The sequence below is a fragment of the Carettochelys insculpta genome, chromosome 1 (genome assembly GCF_033958435.1).
Source record: "Carettochelys insculpta isolate YL-2023 chromosome 1, ASM3395843v1, whole genome shotgun sequence".
Lineage (NCBI taxonomy): Eukaryota > Metazoa > Chordata > Testudines > Carettochelyidae > Carettochelys > Carettochelys insculpta.
In genome coordinates, this window is record NC_134137.1 from 341,192,371 (window position 1) to 341,216,862 (window position 24,492).

The 24,492-nt window shown below is 43.7% G+C and overlaps 1 protein-coding gene across 2 annotated transcripts; it reads right to left on the bottom strand.

Annotated features, from left to right (window-relative positions):
- Positions 1 to 737: 737 nt before the first annotated feature.
- On the bottom strand, positions 738 to 23,234 carry SELENOO (selenoprotein O). Of its 2 annotated transcripts, XM_075015481.1 has the most exons (9): positions 22,525 to 23,230; positions 16,739 to 16,942; positions 14,270 to 14,450; positions 11,403 to 11,533; positions 10,674 to 10,954; positions 10,322 to 10,472; positions 7,175 to 7,360; positions 3,464 to 3,620; positions 738 to 3,064 (listed from the first exon to the last, which is right to left on the bottom strand). In XM_075015481.1, the coding sequence occupies exons 1-9, from the start codon at positions 23,082 to 23,084 to the stop codon at positions 2,870 to 2,872; spliced, it is 2,046 nt and encodes a 681-aa protein (XP_074871582.1). In that variant the 5' UTR covers positions 23,085 to 23,230; the 3' UTR covers positions 738 to 2,869. The 2 variants fall into 2 exon arrangements, with proteins under 2 accessions (XP_074871582.1, XP_074871591.1); XM_075015490.1 differs by lacking the exons at positions 738 to 3,064; positions 3,464 to 3,620 and adding an exon at positions 6,273 to 6,805 and having other exon boundaries at positions 22,525 to 23,234.
- Positions 23,235 to 24,492: the final 1,258 nt, after the last annotated feature.

Consider the following 24,492-nt stretch of genomic DNA (forward strand, 5'->3'; position numbering starts at 1 on the left):
CGACAAGGCAGTCTGCACAGGATGGATATATCCAAGCAATGCTCCCTGTAAGCTGTGCACCTGTGTGGCCACTCAGGGGAGCTTCAAATGCCACCAGGCTGATTAGCAAAGTGCCCCCCGCTGAGATTTGTTTCTATCAATGAGGCAGGTGTGAATGCGCACCCCTGCACAGAAACAAATATTCCGCACGACTGGAAAAAATCATTACCTGGATGGAACAGATCAGAGGCAACATTGCTGGGTGAGGGCCTTGGATCACCAGATCGCAAGGCTGCATAGTGGCACCTAACAAAGGGGCCAGGAAGTTGTGAAAGTGTCTCTCTGCAGCCATTTAGGGTAAGGAGACTAAAGTTGAGGGAGGTGGAGCAGAGTTCCAGATTAGAGACATTCAACCTGTAATAAAATGAAGCCTTGTACAGCAATTCATAAAGCACAATTGAAAAGTTTTTGCACTACTAATTAAAGCAGGGTGGCTAGCCTTAAAATAGTGCATCTTTTATTTTCCCTCTATAACAGTATGACTGACTGAGCATGCACTATTTAAATAAGCACCCACCCTCTTTTAACCAGTTTAAAAAAAAAAGTGGCAATTCCCTGTAGAAATTATTCTATTTTTTAATGTCAATTTTGACCACAGGCATTGCAACTTTAAAATTTATCCTTAATGCATACGGCCTTAAGATGTTGTTTCAGTACATGTTGTAAGCCTGACCCCCCCAAAAATTACAAACAAGGCAGAAGTTTTCAGTGCTCTGTTTACTGGTATACGATGTATGGATTGGGTACATCCACAAGTCAGACTCCAGAACAGACAACAGGCTTGTAGGGCCCAAAACTCCACTGTAGATGCTCGGGATCAGGCTGGAGCCCAGGCTCCGAGACCCCAAGGAGACAGAAATTGGATTCCAGCCCAAGCCTGAGACAGCTGAGCAGACAGCTGCAGCTATGCCATGCATCTCTGACTGCAGTGCAGAGGAGCCCATTACGGTTAGAGAACAAACTCAATATTACCTCAGTGCACAAAAATCAAGAACACACCAAAACAATCTGAGCTGACTAAAACAATGAAGAAGTTTGATGCACATAAGCTACTATTAAGGCTTTGCCCAAGTACCCTAATTATCTCCACTACTGCCATAAACAGCCATGTCTTTTCTCAACAGCACTGCTGATCTTTGCTCCACTGATTTTACTTTGCGCCTGCTGGTAAACATGCAAATCAAGTTCCAAACAAATCTCCACTTAAAATACAAAATGCTGTAGTGAAAACAAAAACACAACACTTTCAAATGGACTAAAAAACTGAATTAAGGTGCCTGAATTGCCTTTGCTCTGGAATACATTTTCCCAGCTTGTGACACATGAGAACGACCATATTGTATCAGGATAAAGATTCATCTAGCTCAGCATCCTGTCTTAGACTGGCCATCATCAGGTGTCCCAGAAGGGCTGAAGGGAAGAGGTAATCAAATGACCCATCCCTTGTCAGCCATTCCCCATGTCTGACAGAGGCTACGGATACCATCCCTACCCACAGTGACTATTTCTTTTCTGAATGCTGTTATAGTGATGGCATCACAACATCCTCTGGCAGAGTTCCAAAGGCTGACTGTGTGCTGTGTGAAGTACTTTCTGTAGTTTTATATAAACCAATCAATATCTATTTCTTACTCCTTATTACTATTTGAATTAAGAAATATTTTCATAGTGCAGCTATATAATTAAATAACATTTTTATATTTATATAACATTCATAGCTCTCCCTTTCATCTCAAACATGTTACCAATATTCATCAAAATACAGAAACAAAAAAAGGCATAAAGTCAAGATGGGAAACAGGAGCATCATTTGTATATTCTCAGATATTAGCAAATCAGATTACTAGAATGGCAGGTTTAAGTGCAACATTTCTCCAGATCATGATGGATGGAAGACTAAATTACACAAGAAAAAAGTATGAGTACAAAAGTCTATTGTGATGATGAATTAGTACATGATCTGCCATTTCCTTGCAGAAGGGATTGCATCAACCATATAAGTAGTTTTATATAATGAACACATTTAATACCCGGTAGTTTACAGGGCACAAGCAAAGATGACAAAATGATCTTATTCAAATCAACTGACTTATCAGTTGCCATCCAAGGTTTTAATAATTACTGTGCGAGTGTGAGAAACTTATTGAAGATGAATATATTTTTCTGCTGAGACTTCCAAGTGTAAATAAGTATTGTCCCACTTAACTCAGATATCTACACTGTATATTACAAAAAAAAAAAAAAAAAAAAAAATACACACTCAGTTGCTTCCCTCTACCCCAGCCTGCAAAAAAATGTCTAAAAAGTGACTGATATTAATATGAAGGTTCACAGGAACTGAACTATTCAGTTAAATGGATCATAGGTTTAGGAAAACAGTAAGCCTAGTTCTCCATTAAAGAGGATCAAGTATCTCTGCAGAGTAAAAAATTATAAACATATTTTGGGAATAAGTACTATTAATTCACCATCAGTCAAAAATATATCAAATTTCTGATTTGCTATTTTTGTCTTCACACAAAAACAGTTACATTTGGATGTTCAAAAATCTGTGTCTAAGACACCACAAATTACAATGTGGTAAGGAGAAAAAAGTTGTTCAGTTCCCCAAAATAATAATCTAAAAACATTCATGGACTGTTGATTATTGGTCTATTAAATCTCTGATCCATGACTGCTTCAAAATAAGCACTGCTATTAAAGTATTGTTGCAGACACATCCAAATGAACTGTTTCAGTGACTTAACAGTACTTTGATTTTGCCTTGTTTTGTTCTCCACTACTGGAGGATCAGCATCTCCATTTTACAGTGAAAAATTACACAAGGCAGTTATGAAGATCACGTAACACAGAGTTCTGAAGCCCAGAGTGGAGGTTTACTGCTGTATGAAAGCCTCCTGCTGGTTGCTGAAGCACAAGTGGCAGCTACTGCAACTGTTTCTTCCTCTTCTTGATCCTCCTGTGCCTCAGCGAGGCCTTCCATTTCTTCAAATGGATTTTCCAAGCGTTTCAAAACCTCTCTTACCTAGGGGGAAAGCCAAAACACGTTGCAGTGAAAAATTTAAGAAAGTAAAACCAAACTTTCATGGATTCAAAGGAATCTGAAAACGATTATTTCCTTGATAAGCAACCTTTGAAGAGACAAATAACGATGAAATATCACGTGATTCACTGTTACCAGTTAAACTGGAAAAAAAATCTGTGATTATTTTATCATCTATGGTAGTCTGTATGGAACTTGGTATGACTAACACCAACTGAAAAGCTGATATTCTTAAAAAAATTGTTGAACCTTCAGATTATATTTTTTCCTTTTAATCTTACTGCATGTTATGCAACATGTAATCTGGTTTATAACAACATTCCTTGGAGGATATTCTTAAGTACAACACATCTATAGCAATGTTAAATAGTAATACTGTACCTCTGTGAAGTCTCCATTTTCAGCTGCTTCAATGGCATTCTGAGCAATGTAATTTCTCAGGATATATTTTGGATTATTTGAATTCATAATCTTCACACGTTCAGCATTCCAGACATCAGCATTACTAACACTTTCTATCTCTTTTTCTAATCGGACTCTGAAGATAAGCAAGAAGCAGCAAATTAAGATTTTTGTTGGGTTCAAGATTCTGTTTTTAAGTTTGGACCATTTTCCTGAATTAGTAAGTAACCCAGAGCCACTGAGAAAAATTTTGGCTGAGAGCAAGATGGGTTTTAGTTCATGTAGTAGGAGCACATGACTTTAGCCCAAGGCCCTAGGTTCAATCCCACCAGCCAACAAGGGCTCTACATAAGTAACTGGGAATTTCAAGGTGAAAAGATGGCCTATAGCCTCCCTACTGGTCTGGAAAGCTCAGACATTTTTAAACTTTATCTACAGAAAATGCTACTTCCCACCGCAGCTAAGAACCAGGTACAGAGGTAATTAGGTGCAGCAAATTGAAGTACAGCATGTGGCAAGCATATACATTTCCCATGAAGACTTCACATTTGCTGAACAAGTTGTCAAATAAAAATTCCTGCAGTTAAAATCCATGAGCTTTTCTCTATGCACTTTTATTCTGTATTTAAGTTCCTGGTTGCAATGGTGGAGAGAGGGCATACAGTCAAGAATCAGTTTTATGACTATTACTCACTCCTGTTACAAATCTCAGATACAGCTAACAGGGTCAGCCGAAGTAGTGACTGCCATCACAAGTTAGGGCAAGTGGAGTCCTGCTGTAACTCACACTGGTGGCAACACTCTACCAACCCTACCAGCTCTGGGCTAGCCGGAGTGTCCCATCTACACAGGGGAATTTCTGTCAAAAATCCCCATCGGTCTTAAAGCCTGGTAGCACATCTATGAAGCACCACATGGCTTTGCTGGCAGAGAGAATGAGAGCCCCATTGTTTTGCTTTCTTAATTAGGGTTACCATATCTGACCTTTCAAAAAAAGAGGACACCTCTGTGAGGGAATGTATCTGTATCCATACCTACCAACTCACATATTAATGTACCCCCCCCCCCCGCCACATTAATGCAACATGAGTTGGTAAATATGGATACACTCTCTCTCAAGGATGTCCTCTTTTTTTATATCGTAACCTTATCTTGACCACCCCACATGTTCTTCAGAATTCAAATACAATGCAATAATCAGTAAGAATACTGAGTATTTTCAGTCGTTTTATCTATTATTGTGTGGATTTTCCCCTTGGGCTAAGAATTTTTAGATGGGTGAATTACTGTAATAGCTAGACAGCTCTGGTGAAAGTCATGCTTTGGTAACATTCACTAATATCTTCCCCCGCCTTACGAGGGTAATTTGTTCCTGAAAAACTCCTCTTAGGGTGAATTCTTGTAAGTTGAAAATGTAATTACCATTAATTTCAATGGGAAAAAAATTATATGCGCTCCTGAGCTCCAAAATTTACACCCACTTATGCTTACCTGGCAGAGGGCACAGCTGCGCAGAGCAGCTGGGGGCGGGCTGCCTGGGGAGTGAGTGGCAGGGGCAGGGCCAAAGATGGACTGTGCACCCAGCAGCCATGTCTCCCAGGAGCGCCTGGGAGTGGCTGCCGGCTGCTGCAGCACCGAGGCGGACACCAGACCAGCCCCAGGTAAAGGCTGGGCTGGGGGCTCCGGGAAACTGCTGCCAGGTGGTGAGCAGCGCCTATCGCACAGCTGTACAGGGTGGGCAGCGACAGCCCCCTAGTCGCCCGGGGAGCGAGCGGCAGGGGTGGGGCCAGGATGGTCTGTGCGCCCAGCAGCCACGTCTCCCAGGAGCACCTAGGAGCCCACAGCTGCCGGATGGCCTGGGGCATGCCGCCACTGCGGTGCCGAGGCATAGACCAACCCAGACCCAGGTAAAGGCTGAGCTGGGGGTTCCGGGAAACTGCCGCCAGGCAGTGAGCAGCACCCAAGGCACAGCTGTGCAGGGCAGGTGGAGGTGGCCCCCTAGCCATCCGAGGAGCTAGCAATAGGGGCGAGGCCAGGAGGGGCTGACTTTCTCCAGCTGCAGGGTGTCCACATCTCGCTGAGGCACTTGTAAACTCAAGTAAATGCCTCATAAGGCGAAGTAGTAGTCCGTAATCAAGCTGCTCATAAACCTGAATTCTTGTAGCCCGAATGGGTGTAACCAATACAATCAAGTTTGGGTTTATGTTAGAATTAAAGTCAAAATACCCCATTTTATCTAAATGTACATGTATCAAAGTGGATTTAATACTAATTAACTTATTAAATTTCCAAGGAAAAATATTGAGCACATATGCATTTTATTCTAACGTTTGTAACTGATCGGTATTCGGTTTCTTTTCACATCACCTATACCTGTTCTGTGTTGTAAGGCTTTTGTGGCTGGGGTCAGGCTGTTTATTTGCAGAGGGTTATATACTGTTTCTCTGTGCAGTAGAACTCCAATGATATGAAAACCAGAGTCATGGATTGAGCAATCAGGCAGCAGCGAAGACAAATCACACAACCAAATATTGTACATGACTGTATTGTACGTTAAAAATAGGCCCACTTGGGCTACCTGTTCCCACACATATCAACTATTTGCTAGATGTTTTCCTACCCACCTTCGACCATGCCCAGGATGGGGACAAGCCTGAAAGGTCACTCCCAGCCCAGAAAAGAAACTACCCAAGCTCCTGCTGGACCCTGGCCTGGAGTGTGACCTGCTGGAACTGGCGCCTGAATTCCTGCTTGTATACTGCAGTCTGGAAAAGGAGCTCGAAGCGTTGGGTAATTGCCGTCCCTGTTCAAACCACATACTGATGTGTTGAATTTGAATAGGAATGTTAGTTCTGAACGTTCTCCCGTAGATGGTTATTAAAGTCTTTTTTCTGTAGAACACAAGTTCTCGGGTCTTTAACAGAATGGCCCACTCCATTAAAGTGCTGGCTGACAGGTTTGCGTATTTGGAGATTTTTGATCTCTATGTCCATTCTTTCTTTGGCAAAAAAGTGCATATAGGACAGACTGCAAACAAAGTATGTGGACATTGTTGGCACACAGGACATTCACATAGTTTGAACAGGGACAGCAATTACCTGACCCATTACAAGGGCTCTTTTACATACTTTGATGTTTGATCTAACACTTACTTCCTCACCCCGTTCCTACGCTCTTCTAGCTGATTTGCCAACAACAAATAAATCAGAAAAATTCTTCACTTTGAAAACAATTTTTGGACCTCGGTGCTTTATATGTTGAGTCTGTTCTGGTAGGGCTGCAGATCTGAAGAAGTTGGTCTGTCCCACGAAAGCTCATCACCTAACAAATTATTTTGTTAGTCTTTAAAGTGCTACATGACTGCTGTTTTGTTTTGATACATTACAGACTAACATGGCTCTCTCTCTGGTACTATTCAACATCATGCACAGGCTTGCCCCCTACACCCAGCTGCTTTGAGCAGTGTATGGAGCATTGTAGGCAGGGAGCCTGCCCCAGGACCCCACACAGACAACGGCGGCCCAGAGAATCATGGTGGGACTTATTTGACACATGGTATTTTGTCCATGCCCTGCCATAATGTCTCGTTCAGAGTTACAGCCTCCATTCCTCAAGTGTCCGTAACACCGAGGTTCTTCTGTAGACATGATCCACCCGAAATGTACTACAGGCAATATTTATTAAGCTCACCTGTACTTCTGCAGCCACTCTTTCCAATGTTTTTTATTTCTCTCCATTAAGTCAGCTGCTGTTAATTGCTGCAGTTTAGAATACTGTTCTATGCGTTCTAATTCTTTATTTATATTCGCTTTTGTTCCAATTAATGCAAACAGTTGAGGATTAGACTGAGCCAACATTAGCATCAAGGAAAGTTGTCTGCAGGGAAGAACATTAAATCAGACATTAAAACTCACACTAAGCAAGCAAGGACTGTCTTTTTGTAGCCAGACTAGATTAGCAAGAAAGCAAAATAACCTTGTTGCTTTGTCAGTAAAGCTACAAACCCAGGATCCCACAACAAACATTAAAAAAAGTAAATTAATGATACTGTTATCTCCCACCTACCATTAGCTTAATCTACTTCTTGTGTTGTGTCAAACCTAGATTGTTAGGCTGAGACTTCAAAGTCACCTAGGAGATTTACATGCACAGTATCTTCTAAATGCCCAAGGCAGCTTTGAAAATTGCAGCCTTGTGCTTTAACATAAAAGCCCATTATCCTTATTCTGCCAGAAGGGACTGGATAATACACACCAAATTTATGTAATTCATACTGATTTACTGAATAAGCATTACTGTACTCCAGTGAGAAGAAGTGGTAATGGCTTTAACAGGACTAATTTATTGAAGGACAGACATTACTATTGTTAATAAGTCCAAATTATTTGGGTGGCTTTGTAAGTCTCTAAAAACTGTACACCACTGGACTGTGTTACCATCAGCTGTCACAGTTTTATCACTTATTCAGGGGCCTTCTCCTGGTTCAGGTAAACATCTATTTGTTTTTGCAATAATGTATTTTTTGCATGCTGGATCAATGTACTGATGAACAACCTAGGATACTGAGTGGGCCACCTGTGACCCTTCATCTCAGGGGACTGTGAGATTGTTGTAACCAAGATGGTCTCCTAGGATGGAGTAGTTTTATTTGCACACTAAGATTTGTGGGATGTGCCAAATGAACCATACCTACTCTTTGACTGGAGGCAAAGGGAACACATGGCTCTTACACCCAGTGGTGTGTGCAATCAGCACACTCCATTCTTCAAGTGCCCTTGCTTTATACATGTTACTCTAATACAGACAGAAAAAACTATGTGGACGCAAACCTGTGGAATCTGTCAACTGTACACATGGGTACAGTAAACAGGACGTCCCACAGGCCAAACACAGAACCCCCTGAGCTACAAGTTGCCCATCACTGATCTAAATGGAAATCTCAAAATAAGTGTTCAAGCTTCTTACATCAATGCAAAGACAAAGTAATTAAAGGACAGGAAAAACCATCAGTGCTTAGCAGTTAAGGATAACTCCACACTAAAGATAATTAAATGTAATAGGATAGGACATGTTGACATTTTCTAGCCATTTTGATTGTTCAGTCTTTGTAAATTACACTCATCCCTTGCTATATGAGCATAACTGGTTCCCAGCTTTCTGTTCATAGGTGAAAACTCGTAAGAGGGACACTAAATTACCATTAAAATACATGTAAAAGTCTCCAATTGGCTCCTAGTGCTCCTAACTTGCAGAAGGACCGGCAGCAGGGGGTTCTGCTTTCGAAAGGTAAGTGAACCTTAGGTTTGGGGGTTGGAGAGGGTTAAAGGCTGGGGGCAGTTTGGGGCCATGAACAGGAAGGAGGGTTAAAACCTGGTGGTGGGTTGGGTCCGTGCCGGGGGTGGGGGAGGGGGGAGCAGGCTGTGGAGATTTGGGGTCTACAGGGCTAGCAGGAGTGTGAGAGAGAGAGTGCACGCGAGGGAGAGAGGCAGGGCTGGAGCGGGTTGGAGCCACGGGAAGGGGGTTAGGCTCATATTAGTGGGGGAGTTCACTCATCTAGTGAACAAAAGGTAAGGATGCGTGTCCCGTGTTTAACCAAGTACTCATGTAACAAGGGATGAGTGTATCCTCTAATATTGATCTACATATGCCTAATGCAGACATCATTAGAGGGCTGTGGTATACCAGTTACTGCACTCAGTGTAGTACAGTAGTGCACAAAAAGAGCTTTGCTTTCATACTACTGTGACTTAGTCATTATTTCTTCTGCTCCTCTGTACGACGTCTGACAATAGCATCCCAAAAAGGACTGACTCTTATATAAAATCAACCCATTTAATCCTTAGAAGGTTTATACTTAGGCTCCAGATTTGGTCTACCTTAAAATCATAAAGTAATAATATCAACTGACTTCAGTATTAATTTCCTCTTCTTTCAATTTACCACATCACTACTGGAACTCAATTGCCCATCTGCTCCAAGGTGATAAACTACTAGCATCTCGGTGTGACATCATATGTGATCACTCCTACCACTCCAGGTAGAATTTAACTGACAAACACTTGTTTTCATACTGACTATTTTGAGAAAAAGGTAATATAATTATACTGGTTTCTGCAGCATTAAGCACACAAAATGGGAAACAGTTACTAGATCCTAGAAAAAAAAAAATAGGATAAAAAATCATCATATTAGGGAAAAAAGAACACTGAGGGTCAGTTTTGTTAGAATATGCTGCCTGCTTTCCACTATTTCTCTCATGCAAAGCATCTGTAATCCTGAGGTAACTGATCACCCTCCACAGAGCCAGGTTTACAGCTGCTCTGCGCTGCTGAGTGGGGCAGAGCAGGTGGAATTTAACAGTGAATCTGGCTCTAAAATGGAAACTGGACGGTTCTGAGGATTTGTAACAGTAACAGAGCACCTCATGTATGTTTTCATTGTATTGAGCAGAGGGCATCAGTCACTGAAAGATATTGCTAGTCCTCAGCTTGTTGGCAGTACCTCTGAAAGGGGTTTGGTGATTTAAATCCAGTTCTACGTGACTTGTGTCATTACTACAAAACCATCAACTTTGACACGCTCCTTAATTAGCCGAGATGCCAAGGATAGAAGGAAAAAAAAAAAAAAAAAAGACAACTACTTTCTCAGGGCAACAGAGGAAACTTTACACTGTTACTGATTTTTTGTTCCTGTTCTTTGCAAAATGGGAGACTGTCACTCCAGCAACTTTAAAGATCACTAAACTCACTTAAACATTAAAAAGCATATAAAAATGAGCTATACATTGATAATATGCCTGAAAACAATCAAAACCTTAATTGTTTACTTCACTTGTACCTTGGATCCATCTGAGGTCTGAAAGCAACTTTCAGTTCTTCCAAGGAGGCACACTGCATGGCAATCTTTGCAAGGAAATCTTCCAACTTTAGAGGATCTGAATCCACCGAGAAAGAGCTCAGCAAACGGAAAGTATTTGTGAAGTCTCCACCTGGACACAAGATTTTATTCCTCAGGCATAAAACGGTCTAATTTATCTTCTACTTAAAGTTTACAATCTAATTTGTTTCTAGCAGATATATCCAACTTTTTGAGGCATGGTTAATTTGTGATCAGCAGAACAGTTTTATCTTATCAGTTATTTTTCTAACATAGTAAACAAGACAAAGTATGCTCTGTTTTCACCACTAACCTGTGAGATTCATGGTTTCTAAAAGTTCAGACACCAGTTTATCATCCTCTTCTAATTCCAAATGAATGAGACCTAGCTTCTTCCTCATCTTCTGGAGATAATGCCTCTCAAATTCTGCATCATAGTCCTCTTTGAGGATGAGTTCACTGATCTCCAAGGGCAGCTCTGGGACTAAAGCTTCAGCAAGCTTCCCTAGATTCCACTTGCAGATTTCTGGCTGTTTGTTATAAGCATACCGCCCTGTATTATCCGAACCATTGCAAATGTGTTCAGGGTCATATCTACAGACAACAAGAAATGGTTAGCAGTCTTCAGCTAGTTAACATAGAATACTGCATTGAGCCTCTAGGAGATGAGAAAGTATGAGAAAGAAGAGTGCTTTTAGTTCTGACATTTCCCCAAAACTGTTAATCTAAGACTGTACTTGCACTGACCTTCCTTTAAGTAAACTCCATGATTTTTCAAATAAAGAACAATGCTAGAAAAATGAACAAGTTATACATATACAAATGTGACAGCTACAGATGGTTAGAAATGATTATGTCAAGGAATACAAACAAACAAACAAACAAACAGGGCTAACTTTATTGGATTCACCATAAATAAGTGGATTTATTATGCCTTAGGAGAATATTTAAAAGGAAAGGAAAGGAAATCAGGAAAAGCATGAGGGTTACTTTGCATAGCAAACACAAAGGTTTGCATTTCAGGTAATTAAAGTATACTAACCTGTCCATAAACCCAAAAGGGCCATAGTCAATAGTAAGTCCTACTATGCTCATGTTATCTGTATTGAGCACACCATGGCAAAATCCAACACACTGCCATTCAGCAACCATCCTTGCTGTCCGCTTCATTATCTAAAATACAAACACTTCAACTTAGATATTTTCAAGTCATAAACAAATGTGTTACAAGGAATCTATGGTCTTAACAGTGTGATCTTCCAAGATACTACTGCATTACACAGTAGGGTTTGAAATTCAAGGAGCAAAAGCTAATTTCACTGAAGCCTGTTGTCCTGCTCCACTAACAGTTATCTCCCCCAAAAGGAAACAATTTATAGTTCGAGTCACAGCAGCAGCAGCAGCATCATTCTAGTGGCATCTCCCCACAAATTGAAGAGCTGTTCTGACAAATAAAGATTAAAAAATTCCTACTGGCTTCAATGGGAGCAGGATCTGGCCCTCAGGAGATATAAATAAAATAAGGTATGTTTCTATCATTCATTATGACCCCATTCAAATCTACTGGGTAAGGGATGAAATATAGAGAATGTCAACATGAGGGAACAAGGTTCCAGAAAGCTAGGAGACACCAAGTAGGATTTAGAATGGAAACGTTTTTGAAACCTTAACTTAAAAGTATCTGAAGTGTAGCTTGTTAGTCTGTATCCCCAAAAACGAGACAACCCTGTGGCACCTTACAGACTAACAGATTTATTGGAGCATAAACTTTCGTGGGCAAAAATCCACTTCAGATGCATCTGACGAAGTGGGTCTTTGCCCACGAAAGTTTATGCTCCAGTAAATCTGTTAGTCTAAAAGGTGCCACGGGACTTCTCGTCATAATTTAATGAATTTCCTTCTCCACTATTTTTCCCCGGTCACTTGCACTGCAAAGATTTTCAACAGATTTCCACGCTACTCAAAGGCAGTAAAAAAAAAAAACTGTATGCTACAAAATATTCCAGGCAGTTACGTGTGCACAGAGCTGATAAGTAATATGCTATTAACAAGTACAAGTGGCCACAACATGCACTATGACTCTACGCCAGAGAGATGAGATCCAGACTACTGAAAACAAAAGCCCCGCAACCTCCCTATATAATGATAAAGAAATGTGAACTGAACAGAACTGCAACAAGAATTGGTGATTAATCCAGTAGAAAAGTTAAAACAAAATCAATTTGAGGGATCTTTGCTGTGCATAATGTTTACAAACATTATCCCAAAATATCATTGTTGTTGTTGTTCATTTTAAGTTCCCCCTAAAAGGACCTGCTGGTTACTTCCAGCTAAACATTGACAGCTCTAACAAAGACTTTTCAAGTACTGAGCCAGCTATCAAATAAATGAAATGGCTTGCTTTGTTTGGCAAATTCCTCTTCTTCCACGTGTACCTCAATATCTTGCATCATGGGGCTGGGCTAAGACTTTCCATTTTTTAAAAAACAGAAAAGTCCAGGAGGCAAGTCCTATGGACTCGTTCTAGCTTTCCGACATAGGCTGCTTCTACACCTGTCACCTCCCATCAGAGCTGTCATGGTAATGAGGCAATTTGAAGCAGGCTGATGAGGTGCTAATGCACATATTCAGCGTCTCATTAGCATAATAGCTGCCCCACAAATTTCAAAGTTCAGACTTCAATTTGCAGATGGACAGTGTAGATGGGGGCAGCTTCAAAGTAAGTGCCCCACTTTGACATTCCCTTACTCCCACAGAAGTAGGTCAGAGTAAGGGAATATCGAAGTGGGGCACTTACTTCGGGCTTCTACGTATGCCACCTCCCTTCAGAGGTGGCATGGTAATGAAGCAATTCGAGTCAAACTAATGAAGCGCTAATATGTGTATTCAGCACCTCATTAGCCTAATGGCAGCTACACGAATTTCGAAGTGCAGACAGGCAGTGTAGATGGGGGCAGCTTCGAAGTCCCGGCTTGACAAGGTCCTGGATGGGATGACTTAATTGGGGTTGATCCTGCTTGAAGCAGGGGGCTGGACTAGATGAGCTCTTGAAGTCCCTTCCAGCCCTCTGATTCTATGATAAGCAGCCCAAGATCTAGCTTCAAACCTGAGCATACTGGCTAGAAAGCCAGAAAGCATAAATATTTGAATGTACAATTACTGACATAGAAGCATTTCATCTTCCCTAACCCTTTATTTTGATCACTGAAATAAAGACACATTTATTTCCCCCATTTTACAAACTAAGGAAACCATGTGAAAAGTCATGTTAACACAATCATTTTGATGTGTAAGCACATAGCAGTCAGAAAATTATAATTCCCATAACAACAACTTTAGCCCAGCTACATTACATGTTTCTGTTAAGACACACACTTAGCAGCATAATCCTCCCCCGCCGCCACACCACCACTGACATACATGTATATGCCTACAGCTGAAGTAATGGTAATGGAGGGAATCGCAACAGAAAGCTCTGACTTAAGCATTTAAATTGTGAACTCTGAATTTACAGTCATCTAAAGTCAGACATTTCTCTCTTTCATATTATAAAAGGGAACAAGATTTATTTAATATTTTAAAATCATTACCTCATCATCAGCCAATCATGGTCCAAAATCTTCAACATTGTGATGCACTCAATTTATTATGTGAAGTGTTGTACAGCTCTTCAAAAGCCCCAGTAATCTCAATTTGCTGGTGAGGAGGTAATTAGTCTCTCATATACACTTCAATGCACAGTACTATCAGAACAGTTTCCCTCTCCTGCCCCACTCCCCTCCCAAAAAAATGGAACTAAAAAAACACCTCATAAAAAAAGTCAACCTTACCCCACATTCCTCTTAAGATAACATTTTTATGTCCCACTTCTACAAGTGCCATGAAAGGAAAGAATTATCAGCCTCATACCTCTCTGAAGAAAGCAGCATTCCTTTGAATGCTGTTGTCCGAATAAGCCTCTTGAATTTCTGGGTAGAATGTGCTGATCACATAATTAAGCATCTGTATTCGAATATCATTTCGGTTGACACTGGGACCTTTGCGTCCTGTGTGTTCATCTGTAGGTTTAAAAATCTCAAAAGATCCAAATCTATTATAAAATAATTAAGACACTACTTATTCATGTATGCTGCAGCAACAAAACTACATTTAGAAATATTATTGAACTATAATCTCCTTAATGTAGGCCCCAGTCCTGCAAATGACAGAGCATCAGAGACTAGCAGAGCTCCAACGAAGCTCCACACAGCAAAGGTATGCATCCATGTACCTCCAAACGAAGGATCAGAGGCCTTAGTGAGCACAGTTGCCAACTTCTGCACTAGCCAGGGGTTGCTTCAGACCCACCCACCCAACACCACCTTCCCCAAGCATCTGACCCTGACCCACTTTTCCCCTCCCGCTTTCCTCCCAGACCCTCTGAACGCCTCCAAGCAAACACTTTGCAGCGGCAGGAAACGCTGAAGTAAAGGAGGCAGAATGTGAGCTTGGATGCATGTCAGCGCTGAGTGCCAGCTAATTTTTCCCTGTGAATGCTTCAGCCCTAGAGAGTCAGTGCTTATTCTATTGAGTAACAATGACTAATTTGTAACAGCATCTTTAAAATATTAAGAGAATGATTATACAATAAACCTATTTTTAAAGTAAGAGCAAACTAAAATAGCATCTGTACAACAAATGAAAAACATCTTGTACAACAACTTTTGTGGCGAAACTTCCCATACTTTATATATTTATACATTTCCTATTCCTCAGCCTTTCATTAGGCATTTGTTACTTTGCAAGTAACCACAGATCTTCCAGAGTCCTAATATGGTTTCAAACAGGAGCTGCAGTCCATCTCTAATGCATAGTCACATTTATCAAGATCTAGATTTTGAAAATTTTATTCCTTATCTGAAAACTCTTCATGAAGTGGCTTTTAAAATAGTCCTCACCGCATAATAGCCACCCAGCAGCATCAAGAGCATCAAAGAGCTGCCTTTTCAATGCCATGACAAAATGATTGTTTCTTAATTTACAAATCTTTAAAAAGTTCAAGATTTTTGTATTGCTCTTTTTTGGGTTTGTTGTTGTTTTACTAACGAATGCTTGCTTATCTGGTAATGTGCAAATACGCTAGCGCATCCCACATACTAAATGAAAAACACACAATTCCACTAGTGATACAGTCTCGCATAATATTCTTATCGACAAACTAGGCAAGTCCGACTTAAATGGGGCTGCAATAAGGTGGGTGCATAACTGGCTGGCTAATCGTACCCAGAGAGTAGTTGTTAATGGTGCTCAATCCTGCTGGAAAAGCATAACAAGTGGGGTTCCGCAGGGGTCTGTTTTGGGACCAGTTCTGTTCAATATCTTCATTAATGATTTGGATATTGGTATAGAAAGTACGCTTATTAAGTTTGCAGATGATACCAAGCTGGGAGGGGTTGCAACTACACTGGAGGATAGGGTCATAATTCAGAATGATCTAGATAAATTGGAGAAGTGGTCTGAAGTAAACAGGATGAAGTTTAATAAAGATAAATGTAAGGTGCTACACTTAGGAAGGAATAATCTGTTTCACACATACAGAATGGGAAAAGACTGTCTAGGAAGGAGTACAGCAGAAAGGGATCTGGGGTTCTAGTAGATCACAAGTTAAATATGAGTCAACAGTGTGATGCTGTTGCAAAAAACGCAAACATGATTCTGGGATGCATTAGCAGGTGTGTTGTGAACAAGACACGAGAAATCATTCTTCCGCTCTACTCTGAGCTGGTTAGGCCTCAGCTGGAATATTGTGTCCGGTTCTGGGCACCCCAATTCAAGAAAGATGTGGAGAAATTAGAGAAGGTCCAGAGACGAGCAACTAGAATGATAAAAGGTCTGGAGAACATGACTTATGAAGAAAGGCTGAAAGAATTGGGCTTGTTTAGCTTGGAAAAAAGAAGATTGAGAGGGGACATGATAGCGGTTTTCAGATATCTTAAAGGGTGTCATAAGGAGGAGGGAGAAAACTTGTTCTTCTTGGCCTCTGAGGAGAGAGCAAGAGGCAATGGACTTAAGCTGCAGCAAGGGAAGTTTAGGTTGGACATCAGGAAAAAGTTCCTAACTGTCAGGGTGATCAAGTACTGGAATAAGTTGCCAAGGGAGGTTGTGGAATCTCCCTCGCTGGAGATATTTAAGAACAGATTAGATAGACGTCTATCAGGGATGGTGTAGATAGTGGTCGATCCTGCCGTCAGGGCAGGTGACTGGACTCGATGGCCCCTCGAGGCCCCTTCCGGTCCTAGTGTTCTATGATTCTAGGATATGGTTTTGTTAGAGAAACTGTTTCAAACAGGATGCTGCTTTTGTTTTAATCATAAAAATTGAAAACAAGCCACTTTTTACCTTATAAACGTGGAAGCTATTCTCAGGACAATTGTGCATCTTTCATTTTTTGGATTTCCATCATAGAATATATCCCGAACAACTTTTGAATCTGATGTTACACATGTTCCAGCCCTTGTTGTAGGTATTCCTAGATGAAACATGGCCTCACTACACAGGAATTCTCTTATACTCGACCGCAGGACTTTCCGACCATCAGCTTGTCTAGAAGCAAAAACCATAGCACTACTTAGCTTGTGTAACACTTCTCATTTCTACATCTCAAACCACTTCACAAAAGCATCAGAAAGGTAGCCATGTTAGTCTGTATCTTCAAAAACAACAAGTAGTCCTGTGGCACCTTACAGACTAAGATATTTTGGAGCATATGTTTTCATGGGCAAAGACCCACTTCATCAGATCAGGACTTGTTGCTGTTTTACAAAACAAGCAGGGTCTCATGATCCCCTATTTCCTAGGTGGAGAAATGAAGGCCCAAGAGTCAAGTGACTTGGCCAACGATGCGAAAGAACCCAACATCTCTTCCTAGTCTCAATTTATAATGTGTAATGGTTGCTCAATGGTAACATTTATTTTTGGTATTAAATATCAGCATTAATCACAGAAGAGTAGAAATAAAAAAAACCCCAACATATACAGCTTCGCTCCCAATCATCTCTTTTGTTGTTTTTACAGGTTCTGTATAGTCCTTCAGCTTGGTCAAATATCTAAATTCTGTAGAACACACTGATAATGGAATGTAAGGGGCAGCAGAAGTGTTCCTATCATTTTTAGATTTCAGTGAAGAGCTTTTTAAACAAGTAAATATTCTTCAAGTACCTGAAATAGTCCTCAACTTCTAGTCTGCAGATCACACATTGCAAGATTCCACTAAGTATTTTGACTTCCTATGAATAAAAGTGAAACTGGCTTAATTAAATTTTCATTATTCAAAATGGCACAAAAAGCTTCACAAAATATAAACAATTTAAAAATTTAGTCACTTAGTTTTATTAGTAATGTCTATTATCAAAGTCTATTGCATCCCATTAAAGAAATGATTATGACTTCAGAATTAGCTGAAAGTCGTTCCCCACCACCACTTCAAAAATGGACATTTAGCATTCACATGGGTTTCCTTCTTCCATGCCACTGATAAATAAGCTCACTGGAAAATTAGTTATCCCTAAACACAAGTTACTGCAGTAATTTTCAAGCTGGCCTATGGCCCAGATGTCTACAGTTTCTGAGGCTAACAGATCATCTAAATCACAGGTGGGCAAACGTTTTGGCCTGAGGGCCATATCTTAGTATGGAAATTGGTGGATGGTTGTAGCCAGACAGAATCCCCCCGCTCTACTCCATCTTGCCTGCCCCTCTTCAGTGCCTCAGAGCACACAGCACAAAGAAACAGCAGTCTTGGAATGTTTTGAGAGCACAGATGCGCTAATCTCCAACACTGTCCAGTGCCTCACGAACACAGATGTGCTATGTCAGCATGAGCCTGGACTGAAGAATACAGATAAGAGGGCTAACGGTCTAGCCAACGGCCTCAAGCTGCCCTTGGCTGGTATTGACAATTGATCCACCCATGCTTTTGTTCCAGGAAGGGGAATTTTACTGCCCGGGTGAAAGTTTGCCCCATTTCTATAAATTTAGTTCTCTCTGTCCTTACAAGTGTGACTGCCTTGTAAGCGCTGGCGCCACAAAGATGAACCAGTACAATTGGTACCTTGAGATAAGGAAGAACCTACGTGCCCCAAAGGGGTATAAAGAAGGCCCCGGCAGCCTACTCTAACCAAGCTCCAATTTCCTGTGCCTGCTGGTCGGGTAAGGTTATTGCCTCCCGAGGATCGAGGGGATGCTCTCCTCGTCTGTTCTTCCCAAGGGATTCAGTGGACGACATTGGCTATGCCAGAGTCGAAGGACACAGGGGTGAGAATTATACCTGCAATGTTTTTTTTTGTGCACATTTAATAGTAAGAGCTCTTTAGTCTGAGGCATCTGGTCCTCAAATGGGTAACTTTCTCTAATTGACATGTCATTTGTATCATCCTACTGTAGTAGCTAAGCAAATAGAGCAATAACAGTGTACCCATTAAGATTTTATCTAACTTTTCCTGCAACTGTAACCATTAAGACTTTATATAATTCCATAACCATTAAGATTTTGATTTCTGCTTTGTAATAAATAGTAACCATGTTTAAGCTTCAGCCTGACTCCTAGTTGCTGTAACTCGGCCAAACACAAAGAACCTTAGCCGGTTTGGCTATATTCAGCCTGGTCAGTGGTAAGGTGCAGTAAAAGCTAGGCGCTGTCGTGCTGCCTCCACTGAGCAGACTCTTGGGGCACCCGTCAGCCTCCCTGGCTGCCCACTGCAAAGGGACAGTCTGTCCTAGCAGTTAAAGTCTCGGGTGGAATAAGCTCTCTGCACCAATCTCAGGGGCACCCGTCAGCCACGCTGGCTGTCCACTGCGAAGGGACAGTCTGTCCTAGCAGTTAAAGACTCAGATGAACCTTGGGGGCATGTGTCAGCCATCTTGGCTGCCTGCTGTGAAGGGACCGGCCGTTCTAGCAGCTAAAGACTCGGACGTAAAATAGGTTCACAGACCACTCATTACCCGGCCATCGGTTGACAATGGTGAATGTTCATTAAATTGGGAGGTGGAGTGAAGGAGGGGATAAGGGCTCTAGTTGCAGCTGGAGCTGGGTTGGGGCCAGAAATCAGTTCACGGTACAGAAAGGGACATGAGGCTGGTGCACCAGTGGCTGCTTTGCTCTGTAGGGTGGACAGTTACTTCCAGTCTATGCCTTGGCTGGGGGGAGACTAGAGGATCCGTTGTAGCAAGACAGGGTGGTGGGGGAAGCCTCAGAGAGAAAGAAGGTGAGTGTCAGTGGCATGATCAACACACTGGGGAACATCCCAAGGGATCTCCTGTGACTGCACCCTGTCACAGCACTTGCAGTGCAGGAAGGAGCTCTGGGCTGAGACTGAAGGCAGGAAGGGCATCAGGACTGGGCTAGAGAATTGGGGTACAAGAGGGCTCAAGGATGCAGGCTTCAAGGATGCAGGCTTCAGATGGTCTTACCTCATGCAATTCTCAAAAGCAGCAGCATTTTCTCCCACTTTGCTCCTGCATGACTCTGCATGCTACTCTGCTTGCAGGCACCACTCCTCATTGCCACTGCCTACAGCTTCTGACCAATTGTAGCTCCAGAACTGGCATAAGGGATGGGGAGAGCATGCTAAGCCCTTGGCTACTTCTGCTTCCTAGCTGGAGTACCAGAGTAGGGCATGCCCATGATCCCACTCTCTGGAGGGAGCTCAAGGGCTGCAGTAAATAATGCAAAAGTTCTGATGGGCCGGACATGGCTTGTAAGCTGTAGTTTGCCCACTTGTGATCTAAACTGATCCTTTCTGTGAGCTGTAACCTATACTAGGACTTTCAGAGTTTGGGTTTTTGAACCAGCTGATCTTAAACAAAGGCTTCACTTTGCACAAGGTCAGATGTCTTTAATGCAGTGGTAATCCATCAATAGTCTATGGGCTACTTGTAGTCTGATCAGCACACAGCTGCAGCTCGTGTAACTTCTTCAGGCTTACACATGCAGTGTACATATCGTTTGGACGTGGCCCACAACAGCAAGTAGGTTGAAAACCACAGCTTTAATTTACAAGTTGAAACAATCGATTTTTTTGACTGTCACCAAAATTAAAGGGATAGAAAACAGGACACAACTGCACACTGACCTGATATGGTACATACATTAAGAATAGTACTAATATAGATATGACATATGGGCCGTGTCTATACTAGCCAAAAAACTTTGAAATGGCCATGCAAATGGCCATTTCGAAGTTTACTAATGGAGTGCTGAAATACATATTCAGCGCCTCGTTAGCATGCGGGCAGCCGCGGCACTTTGAACTTGACGCGGCTTGTCCAGATGGAGCTCCTTTTTGAAAGGCCCCCGGCTACTTCAAAAGTTCCCTTATTCCTACGAGCAGATGGGAATCATGGGACTTCAAAGTAGCCGGGGTCCTTTCGAAAAGGAGCCCCGTCTGGGCGAGCCGTGTCAATTTCGAAGTGCTGCGGCCGCCTGCAAGCTAACGAGGCGCTGAATATGTATTTCAGCACTTCATTAATAAACTTTGAAATGGCCATTTGCATGGCCATTTTGAAGTTTTTGGCTAGTGTAGACATAGCCCTGGAGTTCTTTAGTGACTGAGAAGAGAGCAATAGCTAGCTGGTTTGGGAAGGTACCACGATGGTCACAGAGTTGCCTGCAACCTATTCAACTGTTGTAATTTATCCCCTGTTTTGTTTTGCTTTTTAAATAAAAGTGGAAGTCATTTAGTTGTTGACCCCATCCTTTCATACAGGTCTGGACTAGAATTTATAAACCCTATGCAGTGTTATTAATCTAGGCCCCCTGTTCCAGATGGCAGAGGAGTGGGAGAAGCAGATGATTTTTCAGAGACGTGACTTTATAATCTCCCGCAACAAACTGACATTTTTAAAGCAAATTTTAAACCCAATGCAGAAACTGACAGTCTATGCCTGGACTTGGCAAATGCAGGTTAAATGGCTCCATTACTGCTTGAACTACTCTTTCATGGTTTCTGTACGCCAGTAATAGGCCATCACAGGACCTAACTACATCAACCACACCATCAGGGGCTCTTTAGCCTGCATATATACTAATATAATCTACCTCATCATGTGCCAGCAATGCCCCACTGTAATTTACATTGGCCGAACTGGACAGTCTCTACCTAAAAGAATAAATGAACACAAATCAGACATCAGGAACGTAACATACAAAAACCTGTAGGAGAACACTTCAATCTCCCTGGACATTCAGTAACAGATTTAAAAGTAGCAATCCCACAACAAAAAAAACTTCAAAAACAAACTCCAAAGAGAAACCCCAGAGCTGCAATTCATTTGTAAATTTGACACCATCAACCAAAGACTGAACAGAGACTGGGAGTGGCTGGTCAATTACAAAAGCAATTTCTTGGCTCTTGATGGTCACACCTCCACATTAGCTACTGCTAAGGGTCACATCCTCCATGATGTGGCAGGCCTTGTCCACTCCATCCATCCCCTTATCTGAGACTCCCTCTTTAACTCCTCCTCCAGAACCCCCCTCTCATGCACCTGATGAAGCGGGTCTCTGCCCAGGAAAGCTTCTGCTCCAAAGGTTAGTCTATAAGGTGCCACACGACTTCTTGTTCCAGTAATAGGTCTGGCAGCTTTTTCACTTGTGAGTTAACTAGAGCCTCTCCCGAGGAGACAGGACACAAAACAGAGCCAGGAAGAGGAGGGTGGTTGGACATAAAAATCCCAACGATGCCCTGAAATGTCAGGTGCCCCCGCTGCTGCGGGCCCTGCACAGGGATAAGGAAAGGGGACACTAACTCCCCTGAGGGCTCTGGGGCCAGTGCTGCGCCTCTCCCGGGCAAGGCAGCCAGATATGGCCCTAGACACGTGAAACCGGCCCCGCTCCTCCCTCCCGCCCGTCCCCAGAATGACCCAAAACCCGGACCATGTCAGCGCTCGCTGCAGACCCCGCCCCGCGGCGCAGAGGCGGCCGGAGGGCCGAGGCACCGACTCAGCACAAGGCGCGCGGCGGCTGGGCTGCCAAGCGGAGAAGCGACTCCCTGGCGTGAGGCGGGGAACTGCAGCGGCTTTCCGCCGCCACCCCCAGCTGCAGGGCAGCCCGGCCGCACCGCGCAGGCCGGACCCGCGCCCCAGGGGCCCCAGCCCGCAGAGGCCCCAGCCCCGCCTGGAGTGGTTACCGGGAGTAGGGGGTGAGCCCGGCCCCCTTGAGCTGGATCTCCCAGCGCTCGCCCCGCGGGCTCAGCACCTCGCCCAGGTACATGGCCGCGCCGTCGCCCAGCTGCCCGGCGAAGCTGCCGAACTGGTGGCCGCAGTAGCAGTGCGCGGCGGGCTCCGCGCCGGGCAGCAGCCGGTTTCCACTGAAGTACAGGGCGGCCTCGGCCTCGGCCTCCAGCTCCTCCGGCGCCGCGGCGGGCTGCAGGCCCAGCAGCGCCAGGGCGGGCAGCGACATGGCCACCAGCCGCGGGTTCTGCACCGGGCTAGGCCGCACCCGCGAGAAGCAGGCGCCGGGCACCTGCCGCGGCACGTTCTCCTCCGACGCGTCCAGCGGCAGCGAGCGCAGCGCCCGGTTGTCGAAGCGCAGCGCGCCGAGCCAGCCCGCAGGGCCAGGGCTCTCCGGCCGGGCGGCGGGGGGCGGGGACGGCTGCATAGCGCGGCTGCAGCAGCCGGAAAGGTGCAGGCCGCGCGGCAGCGGGACGGGTAGGAAGAAACAGCGCCCGCTCCGCAGCGCCACGGCCATGCACCCACCGACCCGGGGCGCGCAGTAAACATTCCCCCTAACAGCAGCGCGATTATGAGGTTACGCCCACGGACTCGCTCTTCAGCCTATCACAGGGCGAAGTGCCGCTAAGCCCCGCCCACGGACCCGTCCTATTAGGGCGAATAGCTCCTGAGGCCTTGCCCCAGCCTATCAGAGGGCGCGCTGCCTTCAAGGCCCCTCCTGTCATCCCATCCCCGGGGCGGTACCCAGGATTTTTTTCTCCACCCAATCACAGCGCAAGCCCCTGTTGATTAGTCCCGCCCCCTCGCGGTTCTCTGTCTCTACTAGTCCACGTGGGCGGCAGTACCGCGCTGGATTGGTCCATGCCTGGTTTGGCCGCCGGTGGGGCCAGCGTCCGAGCGCACACAACATACCGTGGTAGCCTGAGCCCAGGGAGCCTGCCCCTTTCACCAGCCCCTGCGTTGCAGCCCTGGTCGTATGGAATAGCAGAGGCATGCTCGGGCCAGTCCCGCGCGCGGTTTCCCTGACTAAATAATGTTAGTGCACTCCTTGTATACACAGTATCGTGGGGGAATATGCATTACCTTGCACTACCAATGCAGCATAATACGGTGTAAGATTACTGTGACTCAATAACAGTACATCACCATTAGATTTAATTTTGCAATAGGCGCAAATACAATTGTAAATAAATGCTCAGTCCTTACCCAGGACTTTTGAGAATACGTTTATAAATGGTGTTGGCAGGGGAAACGTTGTTATATTTTGTTCTCATAGAAACATTGTTTTGTATATGAATGCTTACTGATGTTCCCATGAGGTTCAATATTGTATTTAGCATTGCTAGTGAATCCTCCTTAATTTTCTCATGAAATTCAGCATTGTTTTGTTACTGAAATCCTGTTCATGTTCTATATGACTGAATAACTCTACCTCCCTGTAACTTACATTCTGTTAATAATCTACTGGTACTTTACCTCCTGATTAATAGGGAATTACCAGAGCGGAATGTCATATGAGCAGTAGAAGTTCAGTTTGAGCTGGAGAAATGGATAAAGGGAGTATGAGAAACTCTCCCCTGGTTTGTTGGGGGGGTGGTGAACAAAGGAGGAGAGAGGTATAAGTATTGCTCACTTTGTGTTGCAAGGTGCGCAGGCTTCGAGGAGAGATCCCCCTGCGCCTTACTTGGCATGCCAAATAAAGATTCTTCTTCCACTCTCGGGCTGTGTCTACACGTGCCCCAAACTTCAAAATGGCCATGGAAATGGCCATTTCGAAGTTTACTAATGAAGCGCTGAAATGCATATTCAGTGCTTCATTAGCATGCGGGCGGCAGCCGCGCTTCGAAATTGACGCTCCTTGCCGCCGCGCGGCGCGTCCAGATGGGGCTCCTTTTCGAAAGGACCCCGCCTACTTCGAAGTCCCC

Excerpts from the sequence above, each read along its gene's own strand:
- SELENOO (XM_075015490.1), bottom strand. The coding sequence starts at position 23,084 with ATGGCCGTGGCGCTGCGGAGCGGGCGCTGTTTCTTCCTACCCGTCCCG. Across the intron at positions 16,943-22,524 it reads GGGCTCACCCCCTACTCCCG|ACAAGCTGATGGTCGGAAAG; the intron begins GTAACCACTCCA and ends TTTTGCTTCTAG. Across the intron at positions 10,473-10,673 it reads AGAAACCATGAATCTCACAG|GTGGAGACTTCACAAATACT; the intron begins GTTAGTGGTGAA and ends TCTTGTGTCCAG.